The sequence below is a fragment of the Sebastes umbrosus genome, chromosome 13 (genome assembly GCF_015220745.1).
Source record: "Sebastes umbrosus isolate fSebUmb1 chromosome 13, fSebUmb1.pri, whole genome shotgun sequence".
NCBI lineage: Eukaryota > Metazoa > Chordata > Actinopteri > Perciformes > Sebastidae > Sebastes > Sebastes umbrosus.
The window spans coordinates 15,889,271-15,901,967 of NC_051281.1; the positions used below are offsets into that span (position 1 = coordinate 15,889,271).

Here is a 12,697-nt window from a genome sequence, read left to right on the forward strand (position 1 = left end):
CTGCTGATTTTCATTACTATTAGAAGTATAATCCTGTATAAATGTAGGGCTGCTACTATTGATCTGTTTTCTTCTGTGAAACATTTTGGAGGATCTTTGCAGAAATGTAATATAATATTCATAACTATGTTTTCATTAGTGTATAATCACCTGAAACTAATAATCATTGTGTTTTCGTTAGCTTAGAATGAACCCTTCATATCTACAGCGTCCACCATGTTTCTACAGTAGCCCAGAACAGACAAACCAAACACTGGTTCTAGAGAGAGACTTTCATGTTTTTACATTACCTGAAGGCCACTGTAGTTCTGACACGCTTGTGAAATTGGGGTAACGTGAGCCGCAGGGTGTAAAACTGTGGTACCGCCAGCCGCCGTTTGACTTCCGTTGCTTCTAAAGTAGTGCTATTATGGTAAGTATGGTTTTGCACTCAGCGGCTCACGTTACCACTAGATGTTTCCAAATCCTACACAATGTACCTTTAATTTAAGCTTTCAGAAAATAGTTAAAGATGCCCATCACAATTTCCTGAAGCCCAACATGACATCTTGGGTGCGTTCCAAATCACATACTTTTTCTTTTTACTTTTAGTACATACTGCAGCTGCCCTTACAAAGTGCGTACAGGTTTCATGCAGTATGCATATAACTGGGACATACTACTTTGTCACAGCATTGCACCTTGAACTTTGACCCTTTTGCTCCTCATAAATCTGCTCTGAGGATTGTGGGTCAGAATAGTCAGAAAAGCATGCAGGCTTACATACTGCAAAATGCAACCAGATGTAGCAGACATCCTGGTATTTTTGGCATACTAAATCTTTTTCTGGCGTACTAGATAGTATGGTAGTATGAGTATTGGAACGCACATCTTCAAATTACGTGTTTTGTTCGACCAACAGTCAGAACCCAAAGATATTATCAGTTTACTGTCACAGAATACAAAGAAAAGCAGCAAAAACTCACAACTGAGAAGCTGGAACTAGATGTTTGGCTTTTTTGCTAGAAAAAAAAGGAAGTGACAATAAAATTTTCCATCAATCAACTAAGTAGTTGTTTCTCTCGACAAAAACTACAACATTGCCACTGAAATAAAAGGCAGTGATGCTTATTTCCTAACCAATAAAACAGAGCCTTAATCCAGAGATTTATTTAATCATATTATTTAGAACAACCAGAGCATTTACATGGGAACATATTAGCTTCACTACTACTATATAAAAGCTATCGCGTTGAAAATATGAATCTTTATGCAACCAAACGGCTCAGCTGAAGGAAAAAAAGCAAGTTAACAGGAATTGTGAATGTTTTGCATCCAAAAACACATCAACCCCTAAAAAGTCTTTAGGATAACTGAATAAACGGATTATGTCAATATACATGTCAACATATTTATTCCAGATCAGTCAAATGTTAAACGAAAGGTTTTCTCCTGGTCCTTGCGCTGGTTGTCGCATTGTTTGGACACTTCCTCCACTCTTCTCTGCAGGAGAACCGAGTTCTGATCGATCCACTGAAGTGAATCCATGTGGGTGTTGAGGATTTTACAGATCTGCTGAAGCTGAGAAGGAGAAAAGAACAAATAGAGAGGCAGAAGTTAATTTAATTTTGCAACAAAAATGTGTCTAGGAAGGTTTAACAGGTCTCATCTTACTGGATCACTGGTATCTGCTGGGCCACTGGACGTGTTCAGATGCTCGATGATCTCCTTCAGGTCCTGCGACATCCTCTTCAGCTGTGCGTCCACGTTCTCGGCGAGCTTGTACGTTCTTTCGCGTTCCTCGTCGGCGTTCTGCATGTAGATGGTTCCACTCTGCTCCTTCACCGACTCCTCGAGCGGGCAGAGCAAGTCCTCCAGCTCCTTCTGCTGGGACAGGATGAAGTCCAGCTCCTGGTTTAGCCTCCTCTGGTCCAGCTTCACCTTCTCCATCTCCTTGTGCAGGGCGGTGATCTTCTCGCCGTTCTCCACCAGCATGCGGTCCCAGGCGTTCACCTGAGTGGCCTGCTGTAAGAAATGTCTCTCCTGGTCCTCCAGCTCAAGACTCCACTTGTTGATGAGCCCCTCTAGCTGGGCGTAGGTCATCACTGGAGGAGCAGTGGTTGTGGGCATTGTTGCTGCTGTAGCGACTGTTGTGATGCTTGCGCTGACTGGAGGTTTGAGCCCCAGTGTGAAGCCGGGAACAGCACCCGTTGTGGTAGCTGTAATGGTGGCAGTATGGGCAGGGACTGGGGCGGAGGCGGAGGTGATGGTGGCAGCCCCCAGAGGTTTAAGCATAAAAGCCAGACCTCCACCGGCTGCTGTGGTCGATGGAGGGACGGTGCTCGCTGCTAAAGTTGGAACTGCACCCATAGTAAAGCCTGTACCCATTGCAGCGGCACTAGCAGCAGCTGCAGCTACAGATGCAGCAGCGGCAGCAGCAGCCGTAGAGACGGGTGTAGCAAAGAGAGACGGGCCTGGAGCTGGAGCTAGAGCTGCCTGGGTGGATGCAGGAGGAGCTGGGGTGGATGAGGGTTTGATACCAAAGGCAAATCCTCCACCCTGAGCTGTCATGGCTGCAGCAGCAGTGGGTGCTTGCTGCAGCTGCATGCCCAGGGTGAGGTTGGCTGGAGCACTGGTGCCAAAGCTGAACCCTCCTCCTGGTGCAGCAGCAGCAACAGGGGCTGCAGCTGTGGTCGCCTGGACTTTAGTTGCTCCAAAGTTGAACCCAAAACCGAGGCCACCTGCTCCTTGGGTTGCTGTCACAGCTGCTGTTGGTGGTTGTGCAGCAGGTTGGAGTTGAGCTGCAAGTTGTTGTTGTTGTTGTTGTTGTTGTTGCTGTTGTTGTTGTTGTTGTTGTTGAGCTTGAGAAGGGGTCCCAAAGGCGAACCCACCTCCTCCTGCAAGGTTGACAGTCTGTGGGGCGGATAAACCCGGACCCAGGCCGAACCCAGCTGGAACTGAACCCAGAGTCAGCCCTGGTGGTGCTGCTGCTGCTGTATGAGGGGTGGCCATACCAAAGGAGGCTGTGGGGGTCCCAAAGGAGAAGCCACCTCCTCCTGCGGGTGCTGCTGCTGCTGCTGTGCTCTTTGCTGGGGTGCCGAAGCTGAAGGAGCCGGCTGGGTTGTTGGTGGGCTGAGTGGAGGAGCCGAAAGCGAAGCCTCCTCCTCCTCCTCCTCCTGGAGCTGCTGCCGGTGGCATGGAGCCGGTCATCCCGAAGCCTGTAGCCGGGGCCGGGGCTGCTGCTGCCGGCTTCGGAGCTCCGAAAGCGAAACCTCCAGTAGAGGCTTGCCCGAAGTTGAATCCACCGCTCATTTTCGGTTCTACAGAAGAACAAAATCCAATATATCGACTCACAAAATGGTCACTTCCTCGCTGAACTTCTCTTCAGGCTTTTGGCGGGTCACTAATAAACGAGCTGGTTTAACCACTATCTAGGACACAGTTTCTCTATTACGATGACTTTCCAGACGTCAGCGGTTAATAGAAAGTCATTAACAGGTTTGTTACCGTTCCGTTGACCCAGAAGAAGAGTTAAAACTAACAAAACATGCTTCATAAAAACGTGGCCCGCTGCCTCGCACTTTCTTTCAAGCAGGCATTTCCTTAGACTACTATAACGGAAATGACGGGACCAAGCAAGTAGTTACGTTAGCCCTGAGTATTGTCTGCCAGTGCACTAATCCCGCCTCCCTTCAGATTGACAGCTCCAATGTCCAATCACAATTCAGATCGGACCCCCACTAAAATCTGATTGGTTAGAGCTTGCTCCCTGAAAAACACACCTCAGGGAAAATATACCCTTAAGTTCGCCAAAGAATGCTACGACAAGACAAGTTCAGTTATTATTAGCGTTATCTGATAACAATGTCTTGTGTTCTTAACGGGTGCGACGGTTTGCTTCACAAATGTATTGTTTTATCTGAAATAATTCCCATGCTTATGTTTTCCTTAAATATTGTACACAATACTTTTTTAAAAAAAAATATAATTAAAGAATATATATTTCAAATTGAATCTGATCTGACATTATGCTTTCCCTTTTTCTCTTTGGTTGCGTCCGAACCTCTATTCTATTTTGGTATGTCCCAAATCTTAAGCATACATATCCCACAATGCATAGCGGTCGTGACGACAACGTTCACAATAGACGTTGACGGACAGCTCTGTAACATCAATAACGCTTTAATATAACTGGAAGTATAACATTTTTAATTTGCTAGTCGTAATATATATTTTAAATAAAATAAAATAATTTAATACATATTCAATAAATAATTAATTTAAATTAAAAATTTAAATTAAATTACTTTGATTCTCACAAACCGTCGTTTTGGTCACATGAGGTTGGCTCAGGTTACCATGGTTACACGTCTCCAACTGGCAAGGAGGCCCTTACAGGTAGTGACGACATAAATTATTGCTCAGTGCGTCCGAAAATATATATATATATATATATACTACTGTTTATTCACATAAAAGTATGTTAAACGAGAGTACACATGTTGGGTATGTATTTCTAGTTTATTTTACTTTTTTATAACTATAACCTGGCTCAGGTTACCATGGTTACACGTCTCCAACCCATGGATGTATGCTCCAACCGGCAGCAAGGAGGCTCTCAGGAAGTGACGACGTTATGTAAATTAACTGTTCAGTGCGTCCGAAAATATATATAAATACTACTGTTTATTCACACAAAAGTATGTTAAACGATAGTACACATGTTGGGTATTTAGTGCATAGTATGTGATTTCGGAAATTTCTAGTTTATTTTACTTTTTTATAACCATTAAAACATATTTTGATCAATAACGTTTTTTTTCAGTAAGTGGAAGAGTACTCTCTTGACTCCGTTATGACTCTCTGGGTTAACGTTTTTTTTTTTTTTTTTCAGTAAGTGGAGCAGTACTCTCTTGACTCCGTCATGACTCTGGGTTAACTAGCTGTACACTGAGTACCCTCACAGCCTGCTCACCATGGTGGCACGTTTCTCCACTTAGCTATGAACAATTAAAGTAAAGAGCGACTTAGAAATACTTTGCGGGTGACTATGGACGCACATATATCATCAAACCACTCAATAACAGAGCGGTAATAACACCAGTGTGTTCACCAGCTGTTGAAGTTAGCTTGGAAGCTAATGTCAACACAGATTAGCTAACTAGCAAACTGTGCTGTGGATGTCACCTGTAGTTAGACTTACTAAACACAACCAGCTGAACAACAGGAGCTACCACAGGAGCTGTCACCATGAGGATCTTAAGGTTTCTGAGGAGCAGCGTGTCCATAGGGAAGGACATTGACTATTACTCCAAGTTTTCACCCTCTCCTCTGTCAATGAAGCAGTTTCTGGATTTTGGTAAGAGGTGTCACACACACTACAACACACTGTGTCCTGTGCATACATGTGTAGCATCTAACAACCTGTGGGTCAGTTAATTGTGGTATTTTTTTATTGAACACAAATTATTAATTCCTTCCTGCAGCTGTCAGACTCCACAACCAGCACTGCTCCCAGTAGATCACTTACACTTACACACCAAAAAACTGACAATAACTGCACTATACTGTATAATGACTGTGCAATATCCTTATCATTATTACTACTAAGGTGTAATTCATACTGTGCAATATTTTCAGGTGGAATTTCATTTCATTCTCACTGTGCAATATCATTTTCCACTTGTGCAATTTTGTTAATAGTCTGTTTATTGTCAATACTGTATATACTGCTCCTATTTTATACTTCCTTCTATTTAAATGGTTCATATTTTGTTACACTTTGTTTAGCTCTTTTTTTTTTTTACTGTGTTAGCTGATGCATCTTGTTTTTTTGCACTATCCCCTTTGCTGCTGTACACTGCACATTTTCCCACTGCAGGACTAATAAAGGAATATCTTATCTTATCTTATCTTATCTTAATTACACCAATGATGCACATGAAAGCATACCAGCAAGATAGGAACTCAAGATCATATAAAAATACAGGAGCCACTTTAAGGCCATTGCTCTTTCAGTTTATATTGTGCTTAGTGGTGCATCTTACTAAACAAATGTGCATTTTTTTAAAACTACCATATGTTAAAATTTTTGTTTATTTATTTTGCACAATTTAAGAATTTACAACATAACAAAAAATAAATAAACACTGGGCTTATCTGAAGCCTCCACCTAGAGACAAGATTAATATAAATAAATAATATTACTTTTTTAATATAACCCTTTTTAAAGGTTTTTTTTTTTTGGTTGAGTATTTCCTCACCACCTGGGAGGATCCAAGGAAAGAGGGTGGCATATGCTGTACAGATTTCCTGAGGCAAAGTTGTGATATTGGGCTATAATTGACTTAACTTGATGTGACTTGACATGCATTTTATATCACAATATTGATATATTGTATATCATGATGTAGTAAATTTACTGGATGATTTAGAAACTGTTTCTATTTAGAATAACCAGACAGGAATGTATGTTTTTGACTAATGTAGCAAATAAAATACCTGACATATTAAAGGAACAGTATGTTACATTTTGGGGAATCTATTGGCAGGAATGTAATATAATATTCATAACTAGGTTTTCATTACTGTATAATCACCTGTAAATAAGAATCATTGTGTTTTCGTTAGATTAGAATGAGTCCTTCATATCTACATAGGGAGCGGGTCCTCTTCATGGAGTCTGTCATGTTGCTCTGCCATGTTTCTACAGTAGCCCAGAACGGACAAACCAAACTCTGGCTCTAGAGAGAGACTTTCACGTTTTTACGTTACATGAAGGCGGTAACGTTTTCGGTAGACAAATATCACCCAACCCACAGCACAGGCTGAAAACACAACAGCATCATTGATAAATCATTTTTGTGACAACTTTTGTCTCCTATACTATTTAAAAAAAATAAATAACGAGATATTCCTGCATGTGTTTACACCCTCTAGGCTCAGAAAATGCATGTGAGAAAACGTCCTTCGCCTTCCTCAGACAGGAGTTACCTGTGAGGTTGGCGAACATCATGAAAGAGATCAACTTGTTGCCAGACAACTTACTGAGGACTCCATCGGTGCGGTTGGTCCAGGGCTGGTACGCAGAGGCTTTGGTCTCCTATGTCTTAGTTATCTCTCAAATCACGCTGATGCCTACAAATAGATAGTGATGATTTTTCATGTGCAGGTACGTGCAAAGTCTTGAGGAGATTCTCGAGTTCAAAGATAAAAATGCAGATGATGAGAAAATCACATATGAGTAAGTAAATACGTTTTATTTCTTCTATTTATGATGATCCAGTTCTGTGGTTTTATTTTTAACGCCTTGCCGTAATCATTATGTCTTTATTTAGTTTCACAGATGCAGTGATAAAGATCAGAAATCGGCACAATGACGTCATTCCCACCATGGCTCAGGGAGTTGTGGAGTACAAGGAGACCTACGGCACGGACCCGGTCGTCAGCCAAAACGTTCAGTATTTTCTAGATCGTTTCTACATGAGCAGGATATCCATCAGGATGCTGCTCAACCAGCACAGTAAGTAGATCCTCTTCTACCCAATAAGAGATGATCTCTTTTTGTCAGTCATGAGTAATATAATGTGTTAACAACAGTTGTGCTTGTGTGTAGATTTGTCACCAAGAGTCGGGTTGCTCCACTAACAGGAAACCAGAGGTTTATTATTCTGATAAAGGTCCGGCCAGCGATGTTGATTAGATATTTTTAAAATGAACTTGAAATGACTTGTATCGTATCTACACCTTTGAACAAGTGAATTGTTTATTTAAGTGTGAGACATTAAAGGGCAAAGAGAGAGTCAACATGCCTAGACCTGGATGTTATAATAATAATAATAATAATAATAATAATAACAACCACAACAATTATTATTACCCTTATCATTATTATTATTCTACTTCTTATTGTTATAATACTACTACTACTGCTACTACTACTACTACTACTACTACTACTAATAATAATAATAATAATAATAATAATAAAACAAAACAAAACATGAGAACAAAAGAAAAGAAGGAAAAGAAAGAAGCGAACAAAGTTTGACACAAAACTTTATTCAACAGTATGCATCATGAAGTTACAGAGGCTCATGATCTCAGCTTTGGTCCAATATTTACAAAACTTTTAGGAGTATTATATCAGTTGGACTAGTTGGTTTGCCTCTGTCAACTTACAACAACAACAACAACAACTGTACTCCTTTAAAATTTAATTTCACCCTTTGTTTTTGCTGTATGCTTTACCACTCATGAATAATTGCTTTCCATAATCTATAATGTCTATAATTTGGATGTTGTATTGTCTGGTAATTGAATTGTTGTATCTTTTGATGTAACTGACATAAAAAAAAACTTTTCTAATCAACTTTAAGTGTTAAAAGTAAGAAACAACATTAAGAATGGGCCTTTCTGTATTGTCTGAAGATTAGAGAGCTAGAAAGTTTTAGCTTTGAGTCGTCACACTTCCAGTCCAGAAGGAGTGAGAGTGTGTCAGAATTTTAGGTTTCCAGTTCAGAAAAACAAAACAATTTACGAGACAAAAATTCATTGAGATAATTTATTTCCAGGTAAAAGTACATCACAGTGAAAATCTCCAGTTGCTGATTAAATGTTGCATTTTTAAGACAAGAGAGGAATATGTCCACAAATTAAAAGTTGATATGGTGTTGTGCCCGGTTCTACCCCTTTGTGTTTTATTCCAGCTCTCCTCTTCGGTGGGAAGGTGAAGGTGAACCCAGCTCATCCCAAACAGATCGGTAGTATTGATCCAAACTGTCGGGTCAGCGACGTCATCAGAGGTAAGATAACAAACGGGAACAAGATCACAAACAGGAACACGCAGTGCTCAGATAATATGTCATCGTTCAAGTATTCAAGCGTCGTTTGTGTTCTTCCCTGAAAACAAATCTCTTCCTTGTAGACGCCTACGAAAATGCACGAAACCTTTGTGACCGGTACTACATGAGCTCTCCTGAGCTGGTGCTGGAGGAATTCAACGGTAATTTGATTGGCTGTTAGTCAGAAAACAGCAACACTTTAATTATGAACATTACAAGCTTACACATTTGTTTGCACTTTAAATTGAATTATACATAAATCTAAATTGCTTGATTCAAACATATCTGATCAAATTGAGTCTAATCTTTGATCGTGTGTTTGTCCCGACAGTCCAACACAGCACTGTGGTCTATGTCCCGTCTCATTTGTATCATATGGTGTTTGAACTTTTTAAGGTAGGATCTGCTTTTTGAACTCATAATTAGACCGTTTGTTGTTGTCCTTCTCTTTATGTTAAACTGTTGTGTGTGCTTTCATTGTTGCAGAACGCCATGCGGGCCACCATGGAGTTATACGGCGATGCCATGGATTATCCTCCTGTCCATGCACAGGTCGCTCTGGGAACTGAAGATCTGACGGTTAAGGTAAAGCTGTGCTGCGTTCACGAGTCTTTTTATACCAAAACGTACCAGTGTAAACTAAACAAGATGTTCTTCTTCAGGTGAGTGATCGCGGAGGAGGCGTGCCGCTGCGCAAGATCGACAGGTTGTTTACCTACACGTACTCCACAGCTCCTCGACCCAGCATGGACGGGGCCCGCGCTGCTCCTCTGGTCAGTAGCCCTGATGTATGATCAATGAATTCATGAGGATGGATGTGAGCTCGCTCTTCTGACTTTGCTATCAAATTCTCGGCAACATCAAAATCTTAGAAACAGCCGATCACTTCCTCTGACATTCTCCACCGTGCTTCAAAACCTAAGAATCAGTGATATAACCTGGTGTAGACCTTTTTCACAGAAAAATGTACCAATGCTCCATTCTACGATTGTACTAATTGGCTTGAAAGTTAAGTTTGAAAGTAAAGTCTTGTGTCACATGGTCTTCTTATAGTGACATTGCTTCAAAGAGAGAGAAAAATATATGCAAGCATTTCTGTAATTCCCCCTCCTGATCTTGTATACAGCAAAAAATCTGTATGTATTATCAGTTTGTTCCAGTGCCAGACTAAGTTCACAGTCTAGACTCTAACACACATGACTCTGGTATTATTTGCTCTTTAACTGCTCTGTTGTTATTTGTGTCCAGGCTGGTTACGGGTATGGACTGCCCATCTCCCGACTCTACGCCCGCTACTTTCAAGGGGACCTGAAGCTGTACTCTCTGGAGGGTTATGGAACTGATGCTGTTATCTACATTCGGGTAATTGAGTTTTACATCGACAGTATGCGTGCATTCATTATTTACACAGTGTTTTAACTTTATCCTCTCCATCTTGTTGTTAGGCCCTCTCCACAGAGTCCATCGAGAGGCTCCCCGTGTACAACAAGTCGGTGTGGAAACACTACAAGACGATCCACGAGGCCGACGACTGGTGCATCCCCAGCAAAGAGCCAAAGGACATGACGACGTTTCGCAGCTTCTAGATCCAAATGGCTGCGTTCCCGTGGCAATGAGTGCAAGAGAGGTAGTTGTGTGTGTGTGTGTGTGTGTGTGTGCGTGTGTGTATGTGAGAGTGTGTGCGTGTGTGTGCGTGCGTGTGATGGCATTTAATCGGTCCAGATTTCTTTGTACAGAAAGTTATCAAATAACAGAACAAAGATTTTGTGCCATTTTCTTCATAGAGGTCAACAGTTTTGTTATGATGACGATTTCAGAGCTCAGCAGCCCTCAATTAAAAAACATTTTTCCTTCTAACTCCTACTGGTACTATTAAAGGTGCTAAATTGGATATCCAGAGCATCAGTGTAGAAGCTTTACATAGCAACTATTGTCTATGTAAAGATATAGAGGAGTAATGTCTACCTGAGCAGAGAATGTAGTCGCTTTCCCTGATAATCCTGATAACATATTGGCCATGTAACATGACCTACACTTTTTCATTAAGGATGGTTATTAACCCATTTGTGCCCGTGACTGAAATGTTCTCTGAGCTTGCCTGAGCACAAATGTGAAGACATTTTCAAAATCGGTCAAACCATTTGGCTGAAAGTGAGTTTTTCTTATCATAATATATCCAGTGTTTGGGCACATGGGACTACTGTTTTTGCAATAGACTTGATTATATTTTAGGAAAAGACAGTTGTACCAACAAGGAGTACAAGTATTTGGTATCTCTGAATTCATAACAAGTTCAATATCAGAAATATTTCATATGGAAACATTAAATAAACACAATGTTAGCATTTTTCCTAATTCTTCAAAAAAATTCGGACTTTGACTAATAATAAAACTGTGATTTTTCATGCGATCTAAAAACTTCAAAGTTTTACTGTTAGATACTTGCCCACAGCATGTCTGTACCATATTTCAAGAGTTTTGACCAACCGGAACAAATGTTGTGGCATTTTTCCTGATCATACTAAATATAGTCTTTGGGCACAAATGGGTTAAATAATTGTGACGATGTCTGAGCTGACGTATCTGGTGGACAAACTATGTATTTCTGTCCTGTTATTTATTATTTATCAACCATATATATCAACAATATATCTGTGATAAACTAAAATCAGGCGATGAAATGTCATTTTTTGATGCTTTGAGAAGAACAAACTAAATCCCATCAACTCAAAACCCTCAGCAACAGAAACTATCCATGAACTGTGTTTGTATTGTTCGTTTTGAAGCTCTGCTGGTTTACAACTTTCCGTTAAATGCTTAGCTGCTTTTATTTTGCTGAAAGTTGATCTTGATCTTGAACTGTTACAGTTCGTCTGTGTCATGCAGAGTTTGTTCAGCTCTGCTCGTCTCTTCTGCTCCGCGTGAAGTTTGTCAGAAAAGGAAAACGTGTTACACAATTAGTCGCTGCTTGTTTTTAAATATGTCTTATTGGTTAATATGTCTTCAATAAGGGCATTTCTTCTTCGGTTGGGTGATATATACAAGCAACGTGGTCAAAAACAGACTGATTTGCCGTCTGTAAAGGGGAATTTAGCACTTATTTTTACTTTATGTATTATAAGGAAACTGAATAATTGATATTCAACATATGTTTTCTTGGGTTTTCAACATATTTAGTTTTCTTCTTAAGTTCTCAGTTACTTTGCAATTAAGGTGCGTATCTTTTCTCAAGAGTTGCATCACATACGGTATAAGAGCAAGATATTATTTGGGTTGTTGTGGTTGTATTATTAAGACTCATCCTGTCAAATAAGCTATAATCCATGTTACACTGAAGCAGCTCTTCTGTATTCATCTTGTTCAGTGAAAAATAAATATTTCAGACAGACAGATGTGTATTTGTGTAAAATACCTGAGTGTGAGAGTGAAGGTGGATGGAAATACTGGTGGAAACTAGATATCACGATATTTATGATCACAGGTTTCTGTCCTGTGTTTGGTTTAAACGGTGCAACATCAATACAGTGTTAACTCCACCTTTTGGCTGTGCAATCTCACGTTTAAAAAGTACAGTGACCGCTATGTTCAAGTTGAATGCTAACACTATTTACTTGATGGCTTTGAGATAAAATCATAGTTACTGTGTGAGTATTACAGTATGTACAGTATATATGTATCCGGAGTGGTACATCATTAAAGTCCACTGTGTGTCATCCTTAATAGACAGACTTTGTGTAAAAGAATGTAGAGTGTAAAAAATAGTTTCACTGCATATCTAATGGTAAATTAAGTGATTGCACAAAAAGTAAAAGGAGCCTAATCCATTATTGATTACTGATTTTGCTTCCATAACATGTCTTCTTTCAGACTAGTGG

General features: G+C 40.2%; 2 protein-coding genes across 2 annotated transcripts; one reads left to right on the forward strand and one right to left on the reverse strand.

Annotated features, from left to right (window-relative positions):
• Positions 1–1,133: 1,133 nt before the first annotated feature.
• nup62l (nucleoporin 62 like) lies at positions 1,134–3,607 on the reverse strand. Its single transcript, XM_037789410.1, has 2 exons — positions 1,654–3,607; positions 1,134–1,560 (listed from the first exon to the last, which is right to left on the reverse strand). The coding sequence occupies exons 1-2, from the start codon at positions 3,289–3,291 to the stop codon at positions 1,402–1,404; spliced, it is 1,797 nt and encodes a 598-aa protein (XP_037645338.1). The 5' UTR covers positions 3,292–3,607; the 3' UTR covers positions 1,134–1,401.
• A 1,275-nt stretch (positions 3,608–4,882) lies between these two features.
• On the forward strand, positions 4,883–12,212 carry pdk1 (pyruvate dehydrogenase kinase, isozyme 1). The gene is made up of 11 exons (XM_037789415.1): positions 4,883–5,338; positions 6,919–7,060; positions 7,151–7,222; positions 7,317–7,501; positions 8,688–8,783; positions 8,906–8,983; positions 9,154–9,218; positions 9,309–9,407; positions 9,485–9,595; positions 10,071–10,184; positions 10,268–12,212. The coding sequence occupies exons 1-11, from the start codon at positions 5,230–5,232 to the stop codon at positions 10,406–10,408; spliced, it is 1,212 nt and encodes a 403-aa protein (XP_037645343.1). The 5' UTR covers positions 4,883–5,229; the 3' UTR covers positions 10,409–12,212.
• The last annotated feature ends 485 nt before the right edge of the window (positions 12,213–12,697 follow it).

Coding starts and splice junctions, on each gene's coding strand:
- nup62l (XM_037789410.1), bottom strand. CDS start 3,291: ATGAGCGGTGGATTCAACTTCGGGCAAGCCTCTACTGGAGGTTTCGCT. Junction 1,561..1,653: donor CAGCAGATACCAGTGATCCA/GTAAGATGAGAC, acceptor TCTCCTTCTCAG/CTTCAGCAGATCTGTAAAAT.
- pdk1 (XM_037789415.1), top strand. CDS start 5,230: ATGAGGATCTTAAGGTTTCTGAGGAGCAGCGTGTCCATAGGGAAGGAC. Junction 5,339..6,918: donor GAAGCAGTTTCTGGATTTTG/GTAAGAGGTGTC, acceptor TACACCCTCTAG/GCTCAGAAAATGCATGTGAG. Junction 9,219..9,308: donor TGGTGTTTGAACTTTTTAAG/GTAGGATCTGCT, acceptor TCATTGTTGCAG/AACGCCATGCGGGCCACCAT.